The following is a 21,423-nucleotide window of genomic DNA, read 5'->3' as shown; positions in this document are numbered from 1 at the left end:
CTCCGTTCACCCGACCAAAAAAAAAAAAAAAATAAGGCAGCTGTTTTGAGGTTCGCCGATTCTCAGGGAGGTCTTGTTGTTGTTAATTCGTGTCACAGAATCAGCGAGGCCTTCAGTTCATGGTAAAACAGAAGTTGTGACCGATGCAAAACTGAGGATTTTTAATTGGAAGCGTTTCTCTCAAACTCATTTAGCCTTTACTTCAACAACTTGCACGAGCGGCTCTTTTCCACCGCCGCGGGTGGTTAAGATCCCACCTGGGACGTTTTGCTGGAACTGAAGATGTCACGACTTTGCTCGTTACCTTTTTGGCTATTGGGCTTTTTTTTTTCCCTTAACGCCCGCGCAGCAACGCTCCACCGGGGACGGAGCCCTCCGCAGCCTCGCGCCTTCTGCCCGGTTCCCTCGCCCCCGCGCCGCCACCAGCGCTTTCAGGGCGCGCCCACCCCGGTTACTCGCAGGTGTCGCCTCGCCGCCCGGGGGCTCGCGCAGGCGGCGCACGGCGCGCGCAGAGGCTCCCGTGACGCCTTTGCTCGGGAGCAGCGCGCGCGCCCGGCCGGTTGGCAGCGGAGGCGGCGGCGTTAACGCAGGGAAGCGCCGGCCCCCGCCGCCGGCCGAGGGGCTCCGCGCCGGGGCGGGGCCGGGGCCGGGGCCGGGGGGCGGGGGCGTGGCCGGGGCGGCCCCGCCCGGCGGAGCTGTTCGCGGCGGCGGGTGCTGAGCGCCGCCGCGCCGCCTCGTGCCGCCGGGCGGGGCCGGCGCCTCCCCGCGCCGCGCTCGCGGGTGCCGGCGGGGGGAGCCGGTCCCGCCGCTCCCGCCGCCGCCGCCGCCGCCGCCGCTCCCGCTCCCGCCTGCGCGCTGCCGCCGCCGCCGCCGCCTGGGGCCATGGCGGCGCTGGTGCTGGTGCTGCTGGCGGCGCTGGGCGGGCGGGCCGTGCTGCCGGGCGGGCGGTGCGCGGCGCCGCTGGCCGACCTGCGCTCGCAGATCTCGGGCGTGGAGTCGCTGCTGGAGGAGTTCCGCCGGCAGCTGCAGCAGGAGGAGCCGGGACCGCCGGCGGCGGCGACGGGCGGCGGCGAGGAGCGGTGCGGCGGCAGCGGCAGCTTCTCCGCCAGGCCCGACTCCATCATCCGCACCAAGGACTCCATCGCGGCCGGCGCCACCTTCCTGCGGGCCCCCGCCGCCGCGGCGGGCTGGCGGCAGTGCCTGGACGCCTGCTGCGCCGAGCCGCGCTGCACGCTGGCCGTGGTGCAGGGGCCCGCGCGGCCGCGGGGGGCGGCGGCGGCGGCGGCGGAGCTGGGCTGCTACCTCTTCAACTGCACCCACCGCGGCCGCCCCGTCTGCCGCTTCGCCCCGCACCGCGGCTACAGCACCTACAGCCGCCGGCCCGCCGGCCTCGCCCCGCCGCCGGGTAAGGGCCGCCGGGCCGCGGGGCCCGGCCCAAGATGGCTTCGCGCGGGGGGGGCGGCGCCGGGCCCGGGGAGCGGCGGCCCCGCGGCGGGGGGGGCGGCGGCAGCCGGCCCGGGGGCGGGGGCGGGCAGGCCCGGCCGGGGCCGCTCGCCGCGGCGCCGCCATTTGCTGCCGCCGGCGCGGAGAGGGAGCGAGGGCTTTGCGGGCTGTGCGAGCGCGGGAGAAGCCGGCGCCGCCGCCGCGGCCGGTGCAGAGGCCTGGGGGGCGGCCGCGGCGGGCGGGCGGGCGGGGCCGGGGGCGCCGGTGGGACGAGCGTGGTGGCGGGCCCCGCGCCCCCGGGGGCAGCGGAGAGGTCCCGGGCGCACGGATGGGGTGTCCCGGGCGCACGGATGGGGTGTCCCCGGCGCACGGATGGGGTGTCCCGGGCGCACGGATGGGGTGTCCCCGGCGCACGGATGGGGTGTCCCGGGCGCACGGATGGGGTGTCCCCGGGAACCGGGGCCGCTGGGCGCCCCGGAAAGCGCGAGCCGCCGGTGCCCGCTGCGCCAGACGCTGCTGCGGGCGCTTGAGAGGGGTCTGCGCAGCAGCCGAGCAGGAGTGTGCCCTGCTCCTTGGGGTGCTGCCGAAAAGTTATCGCCGGAGTGGGTTTCTGATCGACTTGACTCAGAATGTTTCCTGCCTAAGAAGTTCAGAGCTAGGCTGAAGAGGAGACGGACATCTCACCGGCCATCCAGAGGCAGCACGGAGACTCCACACAACCGCCCCTGGGGTCTGGGCCGCACCAAAAGCAGCAGCGTGTTCAGCCCCGACGTGTGTTTAAGAACAACGTCATCCAGAGCAAGCAGCTGTAGATGAAAACAAGTCTGAATTTCTAAATTTGGAGTCTGTTTCCTAGCATCTGTTCCAAAGAAGTTACTTGCACTCCCCCACCTCCCGTAGTTACACAGTTGCATCTGAATTCATTTTGTCTTCATTTCATTACCTTCTGTTGACAATACTTTCCTAAATGTCCTCTTCTTCATCTTCTTCAGCGCTATATCTCGACCTAAGTGAACTAGCCACCGCACGCGAGGTGAAGGAAGCAGCGTGGTGGTGTGAATGGAAGCTCTGCGTCCGGGCGCCTGCTGTTACTGCTCCCTCAGCAGGGGCAGCCTCCGGCTTGAGGTCCCTCCAGTCCTGCCTGCTTTATGGGAACACCGATGGGAATCCCCTGGAGATAAGAGAGAGCAGGGGCTCAGTTTTTAGAGGAGTTACGATGCCTAAATATTTTTTTTGCAAAGTGCATGGGCAGGTAAGCTAGGGAGCTGTAGGGAGGAACCTGTGGCCATAACGATGATCGTAAGATGCCCGAAAAACCCAAGGTATGATTTTGACATTTTCAACGGGGGAAGTATTAGATCCACAGTACTATTTCTGTAGCAGCTTTTGGGTACTTGCATTTTATAACCCTGTATGCACTTGCAAGATAGAAGGCTTAAGACTAGATTTTGCATCGAAGTCAGAGAATTAGGCTTCTTTGAAAACCTTTGAAAATATCTTCAAATGTCCTTCATCATTTTGAACTGCCTTAATTCCATTGAAAGCTGGCCCTAATGTAGAGTGCAGTTATGGCACGATATAAATAATACTACTGTTCAAATGATACTCTACCTATTAGCAATCTTGAATTCCTTGCCCTCTTGAATTCTTGAACACCTTGCCTTTTAGGCAGCTTTTGCGACTGTCAGCACTGGGCTTGCAAGGCAATTTCAATTCCTAATCTGCAAATTGCTCTGCGTCCTGTTGGCTTTATTTAAAAGTCTGCCTTGTGGGTGATGGTGATGTCGGAAACAGGGGATTATGACATCTTGATGCAATTACACCGGAGCTGAAGCAGAGCCATGAAGGAGGATGAACTTTTATTCAAACATCTGTCAGCCGTGACATAGACCAGGAGAGATAAAATTAAGATTAAGTTATTTTGCTCTTTGATGTTATGTTACCACTGCATTCTTGAATTACATATTGAAAAATTAATCTGCACAGCAGTGTATCACCGGATGATGAAGATACAGCTCTTTTCCCTTATGTCACCCCATGACTGAGTTTAGGGAGTATAGGAAAGAGCTTTGCATTTCAAGATTTCCTGGCACGAGGGGATGACGTTTTACCTGTTCTTCTTTTTTTCAAGAGTACTGTGGTGTTCAGTCTAATACCATTTTCTTTTCTATAATCCCAAAGCAACATTTATCCATAAACACGGTGTATTTGTAATTCCAAAATATTTCTGAGCATTAGTACACAGTGATCTCTAGCGTGTTGTGGTTTCATTTATGTTAAAAATCTTCAGTAAACCAAAACCAATTGCCTATTTAATTCTGGGAGCAGTTAATGACAGGTACATATTCTTCAGATCAAGAGCATCTCTGTGTACTTCCAGAACAGTCAGCAGTGGGATGAATTTCTCGACTGAACGTTCCAGTGTAAATCCGAGCCCTTCACTTTGCACCCAGTTTGTGCTGGTGTAGCTGTGGATTTACTTTGCACTTCCAGGCAGTTTGTGCTGGGTTAACAATGAAACCTCATATGCCTATACTGAAAGAAGAGGTAATCCTTTTTGCCTTCGTTAGGTAAATTTTTAAATTCTTGATGTAGAAAGAAAGAGGACTTGAGTGCCTCACCAGAAATGTCTGACTTTCCTTCTGTGATACTCACTAGTGGTGAGCAATGGAAGATTCAACACAAAGGTAAACTAATATCAAAGAAATTCAGGAATCGGTAGTAAAAAAAACTTCTATAACAAAGCCTTCATTCAGACAGCTGGCTGGCAGCTTCATTATTGGCAGGCCAAATCTGTATAAAGGATGGAGGAAGCAGAACAAATGAAGCCTGTTGTGTTCTCCCCTAAGGAAAAAGGGTTGCTCATAAAGTTGCAGCCCCTTTTCTAGAAAGCAGCCAGCTGCAGCATCTCAGAGTGTTGCTCTGGTAGATCAGTTTCATATTGCTTATTTATGCTCAATCTAAATAATCGTTAGAAATGGAAGTTAAAAGATGCTTTAGGAGCTTGATTTTTCTGCTAACTTCTGGCTGATAGTCCTTTACTCCCATGAGCGGTGGTTATAAGTGGCTCCTGAGTATGTCTCTCTGCTTGTTTCTGCTGACTTCTTAGAAGCATGTATTCCCCAGATTTGGAGGTGTTTCACTGTAAGGATAATGCTGTGGAAAGAGTCTTTAGCTCAAGAGGCTGTCTCCTCCCATGGCACAGGTCTCTCTCAGGCCAGTTTTTTCTTCACTAGGGCAAGAGACAAGCTGATTTGCCATGGATTTACCTTTCTGAGCATGTTCTGGTATCTTACAAGCAAAGGCATGGTGCCTCCGTCCTTTGGGACCAGAGGCCCGAGTGTGGTCCCTCACTCATCTTTAGCAAAGAGCTGGCATGAATTTATGTGACCTGCCCCAGCGTGAAGTGGTCCTGCCACTGCAACTCAGGCTGCTGGAGTATGAAGTTAGTCTGGGAAGAGAAGATCCTTATTGCTTAGGGCCCAGGGGAAGTGGGGCTCCTCTCTCTGCCCCTGCAGGGCATTGGCCGAGTCATTGAAACCAGACAGGTGACATGAAACCACTTTCCAAGGTAGATGTGGCAGGACGGGCTGTGCTGTTTCAGACCCAGGGCGGTCTCTTTTTGACAGTGACCGGTAAAGTAAATAATCATGTGAATACTGTATGTAACTCACATATGCCAAATAAAAGCTGCCTTGGCACCACAATGATGGTGTTTATTAACAATGAGTATTTTTTTTTTTTCACCTAAATGTTGCTTTTTAAATGTAGTTGGTTTTGAGAACTGAGCGTATACAAATTAGGCAAAGCTTCCTGTGCCAGCTGGATGAGCAGGAACTGTTTCATACTTTCTATTATTAGACCCTGTTTTCAGGTTTTTTGTATGTTTTCCTAACTTAAGGCATCTGCCTTGAAATTTTCTATGCCTTGCCTACTTCTGAGAAAAACAAGAAATGGAAAGTTTGCTGTTTGGTCAGTGATAAAAAATTGTCCCACTGCTCCAACGAGCTCCGGTGCCTTCGATGCGAGTTCTTGAAACTGGAGAGGAGCGCCTGCGAGGGAGAACCCCTACTACACTGGCGGGGAAGCGCCTTTTCTTCCCTGGTGCAGCTCTGCCCACGCTGATTGAAGTTACAGCCTTGTGTTCAGTAGCTGCTGCTCTGAGCCTAACATCCATCTCCTTTACAGGATATCTTTTGCAGAGGTCAAGAGCAGAAAGCACCCTGGCACTTCAGGGTGCTGGGAACATCGCATGCCCAGAGAAGGAATTGAACTTGGGCAGGGAACTGCAGAAAGATACGATCTTGGGGCTAAAGTTGTCAAATGCTGACTTGTAGAACCAGATTTTATCCATTTCTCTTCCCTGCACTGCCTGAAGGTTGCAGAGCAAATGACTTAAGCCACTTCTCACAGGCCACGTCACTTAACGTACCATGGGTTTTGTTAGTCTAGCCTGAAAAACTTGCGGTCGGATTGGCGAAAGTACTTAGTACTCACAATTTTAATCAAAAGGAATTGTACTTTGAATATAGCAAAATGCTACGAATCCTAAATACTCTGAAAATCAAGCTTTGAGTGTCTTAAATTAGGCACTTAAAATCGGTGGCCATTTCTGATTATTTTTAATCATTATGTTATTGTGCACTGCTTCACCAGGATGCCAGCTTATGTTAAGTAAGACTTGTGAGCCTGTAATGATGCATTATAAAAAGAGACTAAAAGAGCATTAAGTTATGCAGATTGCTATAAAACGTGTGCAGTAACTGCTGTCTGAATATGTGTGTATGTAATTCATATTGCAATCCATTTTCCTTAGTTCAGATTAAAAAAAAACATGCTAAGAATCCTGTTGTATTAGTGAAACATCCATGTACATAGAGAGGTTTTCTCTGCCATGTGCTCCTAATGTAGCATTTACTTCCTGAAGACATCACTGAATATTGAAGAGTCGACTAAAATTTAAGTAGATACTACTTCGCTTAACAACGTGTGCACTAATGAACACGTCCTGTCTTTCAGGAAGTTGCACAGTGGTGAATCAATACCTTCACCAAGAAAAAACATGGTTTATATAAATAATCACTCAGCTTCCCCTGAAAAATAACTGACCTTCTCTTTTTTTAATGGAAGAAGAATACGACGAGCCTCCACGGTGCAAGGCGGGACAAGATATTGTGCTGCAGTCACCTGTCGAGTGGGTGCTTTTGGATGGCCGAGAAAGCTCAGATGACCATGGAATTGTGCAGTACGAGTGGACGCTGCTGCAAGGTGACTCATCGGTTGAAATGAAGGTACGCGTGCAGCCTTGCACATGGCCCATCATTTGCAGATCGTTGTGTTCATTATAGCACAGTTTTAAATGTAGAGCTAAAAATATTAGATATATTCAAATGGATATGGCTACCAGGTGCCAAAATTAGGATGACTGTACAACTTGAGCATTTATTTCCGAGAACCGTAGAGCAGCCCAGGTTGGAAGGGATCTCAAAAAATCATCTGGCCCAACCTTTTGTGGGTCAGGGAGCCTAGATGAGATTATCGGGTGCCCTGTCCAGTCACATTTTGAAAACCTCCGTTCATGGGGACTCTACCATCTCCCTGGGGGGATTGTTCCAGTGATTATTTCTAGTGTTTTATACGGTTCATCTGTATCCAGGGTGGCATGCGACAGCCAGTAGCAAACAAGTAAATGCTAATACTCTACCATATTTCGGCTCTGCTCTCTTTTGCCATTGTGTGTGCTCACTGCACTTGGTTTTCGGCTTCTGTGATCCAGGTTAGAGACACTTTAGTAAGTCAGTTACTAAAATGATAAGATATTTTCACCAACAGTCTTCTGGCAGTGCTTATGGAGAAACTGCAAAGAAATGTGTGATATAGACCTTATATCTTGAGATGCTGTTTTATTGCATCTGTACAATTTCTGTGCATCTCTGCAATTTGGTTTCAACTTAAAATTAACCGTCATGAGAGGGATTCTCCATCCTGCCCTTCTTTGTGAATGCTCTAGGAGAAGCAGAAAAGGAAAGGAAAAATGTCTCAAACCCATAGAGTCTACTCACAGTTTCTTCCCAGACCACAATATTCAGGGCTCAGTAGGGACTCCACCTAGAGCAGAAGAGACATGTTAAAGGGGAAGGGGTGTTGACCATAGACCTTGCTGTTGCTGAGATGCTGCCGATGGTTAGGAAGAGTTTAAACAGGACAGGATGAGCAACGGGAATAGTCCAAAACCCAAGAGGCCATGTGTACCCGTGCCACCATGAGCAGTACCTGACAGTTGCTGCTTATGTCTGCTCAGCTCAGTAGCATCAAAGACAAGTTGGACAAACTACCAATATCAGCAAAGTTACTCAGGAATTGTAAGGATGGAGCAAGCCAGAGTTTTGCCTAGCATAAAGAGCTGGCTAAATGCATTGAAACCTAAAATGGTCATCCATGGAAAAACTCAACGGAGCAATTGGTTATTCCTTAGTCTCCTGGAGGGCAGCGTAGGTAGCATGTAGGTAATTGAAAATGGTTAGGAAACATGCTGCTGGATGAACCGTAAGAAGACAGTTGGGTTTCTCTGGTGAATAGTTACTGAAATTTATGCACAAGTAATTTTTTATAAGCATACTTCTTGCAGAAAACACAGTAGGGTATTCAAAAGTATCAGTTAAGCCAGTGCTACCTACTTGTGCAAGTTTTCTACTGCAAGATCCACATCTGTGGAAAAGTGGCTACAGTCAGCCAGTTCTGAATTACTTGAGGCTGTATCACAATTTGAAACTATGTCAAAGACCACTGTGTGTTTGTTTGTCTTCATTTATTATTTTATTGGCTTGAAAGTTAAAAAGTCAAAAGGCTTTCATAAGGAGTGCAAACAGCATAATACATAGAAAAGACCTGAATGAAGCTTTAAGAATTGTTGCTAGATATCATCTGGATAAAATGAACATTTTATTATCAAGAGTTATTAATCTGACCCTTTGCAGCATTATTTTCTGTAAATAGCAATCAAATACTCTTTAAATTTGTCTCTGGTGTAGTAATATATCTAGAGTAACACAAAAATTAGAAGTTAATTAAAAAATTTAAAGTTCATGTTTTTACTTTTACTCAGAGGCACTCCATAAAATGGAGACGAGTCTTATATCTATGTAAACCTGCAAAATGAACATTAATCTTGGTGATTTCTTTCTATTTGATAAATGAAAACAATCTTGACACAGGTTTATGTTTAGATAGATACTTTTCCATTGTGTTCAGATGGGCAGGGTTTTCTCTCACAGATGTGTACCCTGATGATTATCCACGATAATTTAATTTTTAGAGTTGAATTAGTAATTGTGATTATTCGTACAATCTTCAGTTGCTATCTTTAGTACTTTAGTTGCTATCCTGAAGTTACTGGATTTCATATCGTCTGTTCCTAGAGAGCTATATATGAATCCCTAGCTACGAGGGAGAATGGGGCTGTGTTTGAATAAGATAAAAGGCAGCTGTTGCACTACACTTATGTACCGAAGAATAAATAGAAGGCGCAGGAGGGGGAAGGACTGCTATAAAGAGATCTTATCATATTGTAGAAGGAAGCCAGTGGAAATTTTTTTTCTATTGTGACTGATTATTGCTTCTTAGATAATGTGCTTCTCAGATTGCTGCCCACATGCTGTAGCTGCGCAACTCTGTGACGCTTGCAGGCAATTCTTGGGCTTTTTAAATGCTTGTTATCTGGAAATCTACTGTCTGGTTTGAGCCAAAGTTCATAAGAAAGCAGGTGCAGTTGGGCATTCTTCAGGGCAGGACGGAGGTGAAAAGGAACGCACAGAGGTGGCCAGGAGGAGCAGCGATGTATTCAGAAGTCAGTGGTGTTTCTCGGGCTCTGCACTGAGAAGAGAGGTGGACTCCATGGCTCATGAGTTTTAACTACTGTATTTGGTCTCCCAGCAGCCACAGTTAACGGCAGCAAGTGGTTTTTAGAGCATATTTATTTCTGTAATAAAATAAAGAATAAAATTCTAAGGTGTCATATACTCCATCAGGAGTAATCAACAGCAAGATCAGATAACTGAGTGCATTCAGATAAACAAGAAAAGGAAAGAAATTTCAGTTAGGAAATTCACTTACCAGGTGAGAAAAATTAATTTATCAATACACCCTGCTATAAAGCTAGGTCTAGGACTCTATTATTATATTTATTGAAAATTCCTGTTCTCTTTTAGGTGTGAAAACCAACTTTAAATAAGCAAAACCTAAGGTCTTTACTGAATTTTGGTTTTAATACTAAAGATAGTCACAGAGGCTTTTAAGGTACCTTTCAGTTACTTATAAAGATAGCCCTGTGTGCTTCATTTGTAAAAATATACTACATGTCCAATAAACCTGTAGAGCGTCTTTGTAGTTACTGAAGTATGTGTTACTGAATTCTCAGACAGCTGGAGTTCTTTGTGACTAGTAGTTGTCACAAGGTTAGGAAAAGTTCAGCATTTGCTACAGGCACCATACTCGTTTTATACAAACTTATTTCTAAATGACCATTGTACTAGTAATGCCAGTTTGGCACCTGTTTTAAATGATCATAAAATAAGTTATTTTACTATTTTTTAAATGACCTAATCCAATTGAAATTGTTTATATCTCTTCCTCTCTCACATGACTTTTTGAAACCTAATGTTTAGGTCACTCACTATAGATGAACTTATTTGCGGTTCAGAGCCAGGCATGGACATTCAGTGTGGGGCATGGAAAAATTCAGTCTGGCAATTTGTAAAAGTTGCCAGTGACTACATTACATGCCATACTGGACAGAGGTGGGCAGTCTTATTAATAAAGCAATGCTATCAGTCACCTTATCATAAATCAATGTATAGCAAAAGTAACTTCTGTGAATACATGTATATTGTCTAAAGACTAACTCGACAGAGAGCAAAATATTTTACTGCCTACCCTCTAAAACTACATTTCTAACTACTGAAAAATTGAGTTAAATTTATGGTTCTGTTTATTCTCCAGTGCTAAGATCCGCAGCTCCAGGTAATTGAGTGTACCATGAAAAACAGTACGTAAACGTCCAGCATGTTTATTTTTACAAATGGATGCAAAAAAAAAGACCAAAACATTACAGGTTGATACACATGTTTGATTGGGCTGGCTTATACCTTTATACCTTTTTTTTTCCCCCCGCTGTGTTTCTTTAATCAGGTACCACAGCCCGGAACACTGAAACTCTCTCACCTCCAGGAAGGCGGGTATATTTTCCAGCTAACTGTGACAGACACAGCAGGTCAGCGGAGCTCTGACAACGTCTCTGTGACCGTTCTGCCCATGGTTCATTCTGCAGCAGGTGAGAAAATGACTGGAGCCATTGCCTGTGTATGTGACACTCGGGGTATGACGTTCAGAGCAAGGGTCCTACAGAGGCAGAAATCTTATTCTCCGTTTCTAGTGCATTATTTTGCCCTTATTCATTACATAAGGACGTCTCTTTCAGTTTTGAATTGCTGTTTCAAACTCAGGAAGGAAGCATCACTTGTTTTGTTAGAGCAATAATACCTTCAAGCACTTAAAAGTTCGGCCTTCTCTTGCTAATAAGCATGCAGGGTTGGAAAAACGAAATGCTGGCATATTTATCAGGCACATCGTAACAGTTCATTGTATAGTCAGACGGTGCGTGGAACGTGACAAGGCTCATGCTATAGGGAAGACCCAGTTAAAAGCGGTTAATAGTAGGTGTGACACACAAACTAATAATAATATTGGCCTGTGTCTGTAGTCTAAAAGATGGGACGGTTTCTTGTTTTCATGCGTTTAAGCTTTTCTGTGTAATGGTCATTATCGAAGCCTTATGTTACTGGGGAAACTGAAACTGGGATTGACCCATCATTTTGAACTCTGAGCTCGAGAAACATGTAAAAAGCATGAAAGGTAGAAAGTAAGTTAGATTTCAGGGGCTGTCAATTCTGCACTCTTTAATGTAATAACTTCTAATTACATTGTAGTTAGCAAGTTGCTAATAGAGATCTGCTGCTCTGGCACGAAGTAAAGGTTAAACTAGCATCATGACGATGTTCAGCTGAACCAGTAAAAACTTTGCTCTGCACCAGTGCGGTATCCCTATGTGAGAAGGTAGTCCCAGTGGCAATAAACTGGTATTACAAAAAACCTGTTATGAGTCTTTTTAGTAATGCCTGTATTCCAGTAATGGATGATAGAGTTGTATTCATTAATGTTTAGTTCAGGTAAAGCAGCCAGAGACGTTTGCTGCTTTATTTATTTGCTGCTGTGGGTATCTGTGTTGTCTTTTGGGTGGAGCAGGTAGAGGATTTGCTGCCTTTTTTCTTCTTCTAATTCCCCAAGTCCATTTGCAATTCAAGTGCTACTGCTATAGTTAAACGAGTCCACGGTGCCGTAATGCATGCAAAACCGGTGCTATTATTAGTGCTGAAGTTTAGGAGATGCATTTTTTAAGTATGATTTTAGGGGTTTTAAATAAGCACCTGTGTTCCTGCCATACTTTCCTTAGCATTGCACAGCTTTTTGGACCATAGCAGGATAACCACCGAAGGTTGTGATTTCCTTATGCAAATCGATTTGCTGTTACAACATTAACCAAACACTGAATTTGATAGTGCTTTACAGAGCATGAACTACACTGCTGTTGAAAAGACAAAAGCACAGATGTAAACACTTGACAATTACAAGGTCAGACTGGGTTTCAGGAAAGCTTTGAGTATGCATAATGAAATGTCCAGGGACACTCTCCATTTCCAGGGGAATCTAAATATTAAAGCAGGCAGCAATCGTTTTTTTCTGGTGAAGGTCACTTGTGAGACCTTGTGCTTAGTCCTGTTCTGGCATGTGCTGTATTGGATTTACATTGCTGATGTAAATAAATGATGATCGTTCTTTTAGTATTTTAATTAGGTTGCAGAAAACATGTCATAAAAGGTCCCATATAGTCCATATGTGTGCATGTAAAATAAGATATTGTCAGAAGTACAGAATGGGTAGGTAGTAGGAATTATGTGCTGGAGAGATGCAGTTACAGCCATAGAGATTTCATTTATTTATTTTCAGGACTGTCCTGGGTCTTTTAAGCCTGGGAAGATCTCCTTTCAGGTTAGGCCAGTAGAGTTTAAAGTGCTGTAGGGGTGCTGCACAAGGTGTAAGGTGCAACAGCCTCCAGGTTGAGTATTCCTGTAGTAAAGAGATTGCCAGAATAGTGATGAGGGTGCCAGGAACAGCTATTAGCTATATTGGCTTCTGTGTCAATATAGCGTTATATAGCTGAGCCTGGCCTTCCTTGAACTTTCTGCCTTGTTTGTGGTCCTTCCTGACATAGTGTGATTTTGCTTTTCCCTTGGTGCTGCAGCTTTGAGTCACTGACTCAGTATTTAGTGCTTGGATTTCTCTTTTGGTAATTTGGGAACTGTTTCTCAACAGCCTGTGTCAGGTTTTGCTCTCGCTACCAGTTTACGTGCGATGATGGCTGCTGCATTGACATCACGTTTGCTTGCGATGGCGTGAGGCAGTGCCCTGATGGATCGGATGAAACTTTCTGCCAGAACTGTAAGTGCGTTGGGCCAGAGAGTAGATTGTGAAAGTAACGGCAGCCTGAATGACCGAAGGGGAATGATGCCCCTACAGTGGCCTCTCTCCCCGTGAGCAAGCAGCTTGCGCCCGCCGTAGAGCCTTTCACTGGAAATAGCACACGGGAAGGTTTAACGTCCGCAGACAGTAGACGCTCAGAAATTAACTCCCTTTTCTTCAAAGCATATCACAGCTGTCAAAGGTCCCCAGGTGACTGATTTTGAAAGTTCTCAACATTTAAAAGATGAGTTCTTTACTTGCGTGATGATTCTGGAAACACGGACCCTGGTCTTGGTCTGAAAGGGTGTCGCAGAGGCATGCTTCAGAGTGCAGTTACGCACCTTGCAAGAATCTGAAACACTGGAAACGGGAGCACGGAGGGGAACCAGTTGATTCACCATCGTTCTGTCCGCTTTCATTAGTCATCCTCAGTATGTGCCCATCCTTAGCTAAGTGAACAAAAATCGTCAGCAGGTGAATTGGCACGATGGCTAACCACTCTTTCATTGATGTTTCAGTTGCTGGATTTCACTTTAGGGTTTATGTGTATACTCTTGCTTAAGAATGGACAGTGGGCAATTGTTAACTTGCTATGTATCTGGAACTCATATTTCATCATATGTCTGAACCTGATGAGCTTGTTTAGCCTACCCCAAGGCCCATATTGCAGGGGCTTCTACCAGAACACTCCCATTCCCTTCAATTCTATATAAAAATTTTTTGTTTCTGTTGACACAGTCAGCCCGGGCCGGAAGACGGTGACGCACGCAGCTCTTGGCACTACCCAGCAAAGGACTGTAGGTCTGACAGAAAACACAGATGAAAACCTCTCTGCAGAAAACACCCTGAAAGCCACTGCCAGAAATCAACCGCTGCTTTCCGTGGATGCAGACACATCTAACCAATCGCTTTCTCAGGGACTAAAGAAACAAATCAGTGGGTTTGTGCCAGGTAAGAATTAAAATGAACCAGTTTCAATAAATCTTTCTCTCTCGAGGAAGAAAATGTCTTGCACCTTAAATTTAATTAAATTGTCTTTTGGTGCCTGGCTAAGAGTAAAAATTTGCAAATGGACAAAATGCAAAAGAAGCTTGTAATAATTAAGTTACAACTAGGTATTGCTTTATAAAGTCAAGTCTGGTTCTTACCAGGTGCAAAAAGAAAGTTAAAATGTAGAAATGTTAAGAAAAGAATACAGTCTTAAGGAACAAAACGTGCAGTGAGCTAAATACAAATTCTGCCACAGGTTCAGCTGTGTAAGCTGATGTATAAGGCTCTTTAAATCTGTAGGGGGGCACCTTCAGGAGAACATAACAAAGTACTGTTCAACTTGGGTAAGAGTAATTGCATCTCTCCTGGTGCTAACTGATGACTTTTTTTCCCCCCCGAAGTAATATCTTGATTATTATGGGCACCTTTTTTCTGAAGTGTGTCTTCAGGGTAGGAGAAATCTTTTCTCACTATAGAGAAGGCTCAGTCTTTGGTAACAAGCAAGCCCAGGTCCCCAGTAGTACTCTCTGCAGTGGCTGCAAGCCTGTTGTGAGTCAGCGTGCAGTGATGTTACAGGTAGAGTCACCAACCCTTGCCTTGGTGAAACTGCAGAAGCTGCAATGAAAATGGTTCTTGCTGGTGAATTAAAATGAAAATGGTTCTTGCTGGTGAATTAAAATGACCTGAAATGGGACTTGAATGAAAGCAAAGCTGCGTGCACAGAGCCTAAAATGAGTGTGAGACCTCCCACTTTTATTTCATCAGAGTTCAGACTGATTCTTGCTGCCCGAGGTGCAGCTGATGATAAACAGCTTTATTTTCTTATTAGAACAGAGCAGTGACTAGTGCCCTCTGCTCCTGACTCGCTTGAAGGGCACTTCCCTGGTTGGCACTTTGATGTTTCTTCAGATGCTTATATTTCATCTGTTGTGACCACAACGGGAGCAAAAACAACGTTGTGGAAGAATTTGACTGCCTCAGTGAATGTGTAGGAACTGATAGCAAAATCCTCTCTCAAATGTTTCCCCCTTTTCTGGCAGCGTAGATGACTGGTGCTCCTTATTGGAATGACTTAAAATTCTGAAGTCTGCCCCAAACCCTTCTCACTTGTAGTCCTGAGTGACACCTAATACGGGGCTACCCAAACTAAACATCAAATTGCCAAAGGGCACTGGAGGACCCAATGGAAAGTCAGCTGCTAAGTAGGTCTCAAAAACCATTGGGCTTGTGAATCCAGAAGAAAAACCAGAATTGGGGTCACCAGCTTCGGCAGCCTATAATCAGAGGTTATAATTGGAAGTGCATGGAAAAGCATGGCACTTTTGCGTAGTCATTTTCTGTGTTTACCTGTTGCACAGTAACTTACTTGCACCATTTTTGCTCTCAAGGTAGCCTTTTGCATAGCAGTAGACAGTAAAAGAAAAAAAATATTATAAAATCAAAAAATGTGACGGCTTCAGTGATTAGTGTAGTACCAGAAGCTGTTGTAATCTTTTTAATTTTAAACAGGCAAGATTTCCAGCTGACCACATCCGTTTTTAATTCTTGTGGCTTCAACATTGCTCTTTTGACAAGGCTCAGTCAGAATTTAATTTCAGTTAAATGATACTTAAGTATTTCCTTGTAGAACAGAAGGACCCAGTCCTTACTGATCCAGGAGCCCAATACTTTTAACCAGAAAAGCAGCAAACAGCTCAGCAAGTTTTTAAACTGTGGATCAGTTCCAAAGAGGGTGCGTGTGGTGGGACATGAAGAGGTGCTAGGTGCCTGGGTCCAAAGGGCAGCTGCCAAAATCTGCTCCGAGTTGCTGTCTTCTCATGCAGACACTGAAACTCCACAGGCGTCACATGCTGGACGTTAATGATTCCCCAGGGGCCCAGAGAGGTTCAAGTCCTGCCCCACTGGCAAGCACCACAGTCTGTATGGAGTTGAGGAGACAGGCATCTAGGCTATTCCTAAAAAACCACCCAGATCCATTAATTAGGTTTCTCTCCATCACTGCCATCTCAAGGAGGTTACAGACCAAATGAGGTGCTACAAAAATGAGAGACACAGAAACACTGGAGCAGCTCCATGAAGCCCGTCTGGAAAAGTGTTCAGGAGAGCAATAATTGCATACCATCCGCCTCAAAATTTCAGCAATTCCACTGGCAGAAACCCTGTTCTGGGATGGACTGTCTCCTGAGACAGTGCCGGACCCGCTGCTGGTGCCAAGGCAGAACCTGTGCCTCCCAGTCGCACTGGCAAGGTCTTTGTTGGACCAAGACAATAATGTTGCTTGTTAGCCTAGAGTTGACTTTGCAAGCATCCAGGCTCCTGATACACTATTATAAATAAATTTCAAAAATAAGCTTTAATGATTTTAATGTCAACATGGTGAAAAGCTGTGTACTTAAGATACATATTAAGGGCTATGGCTTTACAGCGGCAGCACAGGTTCCGGCTTTTCACTTGAGAGCGCTCCATTCAGGGCTATGTTTGTCTTATTTCTTAGTTGGCATTTGCAGATCATCATGGAAATACAAGCCAGGAAGGAAAATGGGATGCTCTTAGATCCAGTGACTGCAAGGCGGAGCAAGAGAAGGTGTTAATATTAAGGGTAATTTACCTAGCAGAGACAGCACGTGGCACATTCCAGGTGGCTGCTAGACGTGATGATACAGGAGCTTTCAGCTGTTAAAGAACAGAAGTTTTTCCCAAGAAGTTGCAGGACTGGGCAGTTGCTTTGTTTTCTTCTTTGCATTTGTTTTTATTACAGTGGTGGTTACAGTACCAATAAAGACAGGTCCCTTCTGCTACTCTGCCGCCCCATAAGCGGCTTTCATCTCTGAGCATCCAATAAAGATGTCCAGTAAAGGGACCTCCTTGTCAAGTACCACCATATTTATCTTTTCTCTATTTTAAAAGGAGCTGGGCTAAGCTATAATGTTTTGGGCTGTGGGATAGTTCCTTGCAGCCGGAATATGAGCTTTCTGCCTACGAGGGTGATACTAGGGGAAATTTGTCCCAGAATCCATTTCCCCTAATAGTTTCTCTGTTCCCAGTTTCCCTTAACCTGCTTTCTTTACTCCGGTAGCCCCTCATGCTTGGCTCTGACTTGATATAAGCTTTTTAAGGCTTTACGCTTAAGTATGAAAATATGCAAGTCCGAGGTAAGGACTGTTTAAAACTTCTACCTGACCTAGCAGGGGATCTATTCACAGTAAAGAGGGGGAAAAAAACCCAAAAAACAAACCCAAAAGTCAGTCATTGTTGGCAATGGCTGAATCTTGTTCCACACTGCTGCCTTTCCAGTGGGATTCCTCTACAGCAGGTGACTCCAGGGGAACACCAAGCCCAACTTAGAGAGAACCTCCTCAGGCACTCAGGCGGGGAGTCTTCCGCAGCAGACTCATGGTTCACTTTTGCCCAAGCTGGAAGGCCAAACATTTTCTCCCGTAGCTGGGCGCGGATGCAGGAAGAGGCATTTGATGTCAATAGAGGAGCCCTTTCCCTTTGCAGACATACCTCCATAGCGAAGTAACCCAGACTGCATCTCCGCCAAAGGCCAGCGCAGCGTTTCTGCATGGCTGCCTCGGAAGCGCCCCGGCATCCTTTTCCAGGGAAGCTCTCAAGCCCAGCTGCATGTGCTGGCACTGCTGCCCTTGTAAATGAATACAGCAAAACTGTAGTTGCAGCAAAGCACGCTGGAGTGAGCAGCGGGCTGGTTTCTAAGCAGCAATAGCCAGTCTAGCAAACATGGTCATGCAGACAGGTTGAATTCACAAGCAGCCTGAAGACTTGCACTCCCCAGCGTAGCCGAGTCAAGTGTATAAATCACCATAACAGCTTTGCATTCCCCTGGCAGAGGGTCTCTGCCTCTCCCCAGGCTGCCCGTGCCAGCTGTTGTGCAGTACGGTTCAGGGCTGGGATTACAACGTTTGACTGAGTGCCCAAGCCTTAGTCAGGTTTTTGCTGCGGAGGCATTGACAGCAGTAGCCATAACCTAGATCTCTAATTTAGGCTAACTGGAAAGGGCTATAAATTGCAATGTCTTAGGCACGGACTAGAAAATGAAGAGAAGGTGAAAACGAAACAAAACCCACATAACATGCTTTATGTCAGGCTCCTAAACCTGTTTGGGGAAATCTCTCTTAGTTTCTAGTTGATAACAGATAAGACGTTGAGCAGCACTGACTCTGATAGCCCCTCCAGTCCTGTAAGAACAGCCACAAGTCTTAAAACCCTACAAGCTTTATTGACAGGATTCTGTTATTCTTCTGCCCTTCCAAAATTTTCCTGCTAAACTTCTCTCCAGATATATTTGCCAAATGTCTTTACAAGCAGTTGACTTAAATATTCCCTTTACTGAAATGGCAGGGAAACAAATTTATAAAACAGGCATTCAGATGTAGCCTTGTCATACAGGCTGGAGCAGCTTTAAGAAAAGCCGACGTCTTCTGGGTATTTCCAAAATAAAGACAAGTACTCATTTAATTTCATTTAGGGAAGACAGAAGCAGAAAACAGCTGCTGGTTTTGGTCTCAGTTACATTCAGGTTATTTTGCACAGCTCTGATGCCATACAGGTGCCTTAAAGCCAGTACAGTTTACACTTAGGATTTCTTTAGGTCCCGTTTACACGCCAGAACAACTTAAGGAGCCTGGATGAGGGGGAGGGCTGCGGCTTGTCTGTAAGGCATTTCCTGGCAGGGGAAGTTAGGGTTTATGCAGCCCTAGCGGTAATGGCAGGGCAATAAAGCCAGAGCCCGGGAGGCTGTGTTGTGCCCTGAGTGGGGACATTAGCACTAACCTCACGCCAGTATCGATGCAACAATTTGAGCTTTAATTAACGGTTGCGTGTATTTGCTGCTGCCACTGACAGGGACGCGTTCGGCAGCGCTTCGGAGCTGGTGGTGGCGGGTGGGAGTTACGCGTGGGTCATGCTCCAAGCTAATTGACTTAAACACTTCCCTAACGCCCACCACTGTATGTAATTCCAATTACAGCATTTCACGTTCATACGTTGCAGATCTTGTAGCATAGTATGTTTCCACAGGCATTGTCACAGTTCCAAGGGCTGCCAGCAAATACATCACAGCACAAAGTGCCCTTCAATATTTATCAGTAAAAAACCAGTCATTACAGTTAAAAACATAAGCGTATTTCTGATTTTTGCGAGGCTGTGTTGGTGGATTAAGCTGTCACTCTTACACGAAGTGTCCCCATAGCTATCGGAGTAGGACTTCAGTGGGAGGTCCCGAGGCGGGAGTCCCAGCCGAGTTCCTCTTTGCTCCCGGGAAGCACAACTGCAGCCGCCTCCCCTCCCAAGACGAATGCTTCTTGGCAGCAAACTATGCCTTGGCTCTTCTCGTGTAGTTACAATGCTCTGCTCCATCTTCTCTACTACACAAAGCTGAAGCGACTACAAGTCATCCTCCTTGAAATGTTTTCCCCACGTATTTTTATGTTTTCCAAGTACATAAGTTCTGCACCTCTATGTGTCAGGTAACAGGCAAAATTTTGTAATTTTTTTTTTTTTAATTTGTGTAGCCAACCTGTGCTTTTCCTGCTTTACAAGTTCCAAGGGTAGAGATCAACATAACTTGAAATGGCCTCATTTTCACCTATATATAACTGCTTTCATAATGTTTTAGGTCAGATGGGTCTATACCCCATTATGGAAGTTCGTAAAAGAGAATTTACGTCTGTCTGCTTTTTAGTGGAAAAATGGCCCACTTGGGTTTGTTTGAGATGCACTGTGGTTTGCGATGCAAAATTGCATTTACATTTTAGCTTTAGTTTCAAATTATTTCAAAAATTCAAGTTATACGATAGGAGTCAGAAGTTCTTGAACTGTTTTTATTAAACTTAAGCGCTTTCACGTTATTTAATTCTAGTGTCCTGTAGATAAGCCTTCCTGAGTGACTGAGCTGTAATATTCATTTATCTTGCTTGACTTTGTGCAGATAACAGTTCCTCAGGGAAAAGAACAGATGATAAAAATGGGAATGGCATAATTGTGCCAAAGAGAGATCAGCTTGGAGGTGGTCGTCCAGTCCCAGAAACAGGTAAGACCGACCATGTGGATTCATTTTGAATCATGTTTGTTTTTCGGCCAGGTGCTATAGACCCAGATACCATTTTCAAGAACTGGATAATGTATTTCCATATTCTGAACTGTTACTAACTTGTGTGATCATACAGTTTAGTTTCTCAGCATGAGTTGCTCCAGATATTAGCATCTAAGTGATAGACTAGCTGTATTTTTAAAGAAAAATGTCAGGTTTTCTCTACGGGTTTCTTGCTGTATTAAATAAAGTGTAATTTCTCTTAACCTCGGTTGTAGGTGCTGTGTTACCCTTAGCCTTAGGCTTGGCCATCACTGCTTTACTGCTGCTTATGGTTGCTTGCAGACTGCGTTTAGTGAGACAGAAGCTTAAAAAAGCTCGGCCCATTACGTCTGAAGAGTCCGATTACCTCATCAATGGGATGTATCTCTAAAAATCGGATTTAGGTCAGTTGTTTTCTCCCCTTTCTCCTGTGTCCACGAACCTCTGCCTCTATGAAAGGACCAAAACCTTTAGTTAAGTTTCAAGTGTAGAAGAAGCCTACGAGATGAGGAACATGTTCTTCCCCTTCAGTGATAAAATAAAAAAGTGGGCAGATGCCCGTGCTCAGAAAATAAGAAGCGCTCAGGCTCCGGAGAGCAGCTCCAGCTGGCTCTTGTGCAGAAGACACGGCAAGGTGGGGACACCCCAAACTGGATGCGGGGTGCCCTTGCCCTTCCCGCAGCCGTCGGGGTTGGGGCCGCAGCAGAGCGTGCCCCGGCGCCCGGGCGCTGGAGCAGCCAGGGCCCAGCCGCCCCGGCCGCGCTGGCCAAGGCGTAGGGGGAAGCCTGTGCCACCCTGCTCTTCTCACTGCTGCCACCGCTGCGCTGCGCTCTGGGGACCGGGACGCTCCAGACCAACGCGTTACTTCACTGTCCAGCAGAGACTGATTTGTGTACTTTCCACCTGATGCACTGGGAGTATTTTCATTAAAGAATTTGTCTTGCTTTGTTAATTAAAAGCAATTGCTATCTAAGCACCAGCTTTTGTAATGGAATTTGGGATTTAAGGAACAAAGCATCTTTTTTCATTCGTAGTTTAAACCTCTGCGCAGCTAACAGAGAGTCATGCTTACTAAATGCTAAAATGAAAAAATACAAGTCCTCAGCGGATGAGTTTGGACTTACCAGTGCTCGACAGCAGTCATGGGCGATCCCAGAGCTATGTCTCTCCCGGAGCCCAGGGCTTGTTCAGCCTTTTCCACCCCTAGCTCGACACCCTCCACAGCGTGAGAGAGCAGCACGCAGCGGCTTTTACCTGAGACGCCGGAGTGCAGGATTCCTGCTGGTTATCCCATAGCTCCCTGCAAAGCCTGAAAGCTTCGGCGA

General features: G+C 46.1%; 1 protein-coding gene across 1 annotated transcript; it reads left to right on the top strand.

The window, feature by feature from the left end:
• Nucleotides 1-882: 882 nt before the first annotated feature.
• LRP11 (LDL receptor related protein 11) lies at nucleotides 883-20,489 on the top strand (the record flags this gene model as incomplete). The annotated part of the gene is made up of 7 exons (XM_082306292.1): nucleotides 883-1,405; nucleotides 6,574-6,734; nucleotides 10,630-10,771; nucleotides 12,871-12,996; nucleotides 13,756-13,968; nucleotides 19,955-20,056; nucleotides 20,335-20,489. 7 exons carry the CDS (start codon nucleotides 883-885, stop codon nucleotides 20,487-20,489), a joined length of 1,422 nt encoding a protein of 473 aa, XP_082162418.1.
• Between the last annotated feature and the right edge of the window lie 934 nt (nucleotides 20,490-21,423).

Source organism: Platalea leucorodia, assembly GCF_965183815.1.
Source record: "Platalea leucorodia genome assembly, chromosome: 3".
Taxonomy (NCBI): Eukaryota; Metazoa; Chordata; class Aves; order Pelecaniformes; family Threskiornithidae; genus Platalea; species Platalea leucorodia.
The sequence above is the reverse complement of the archived record's forward strand: the minus strand, read 5'-3'. Positions and strand labels throughout refer to the sequence as shown.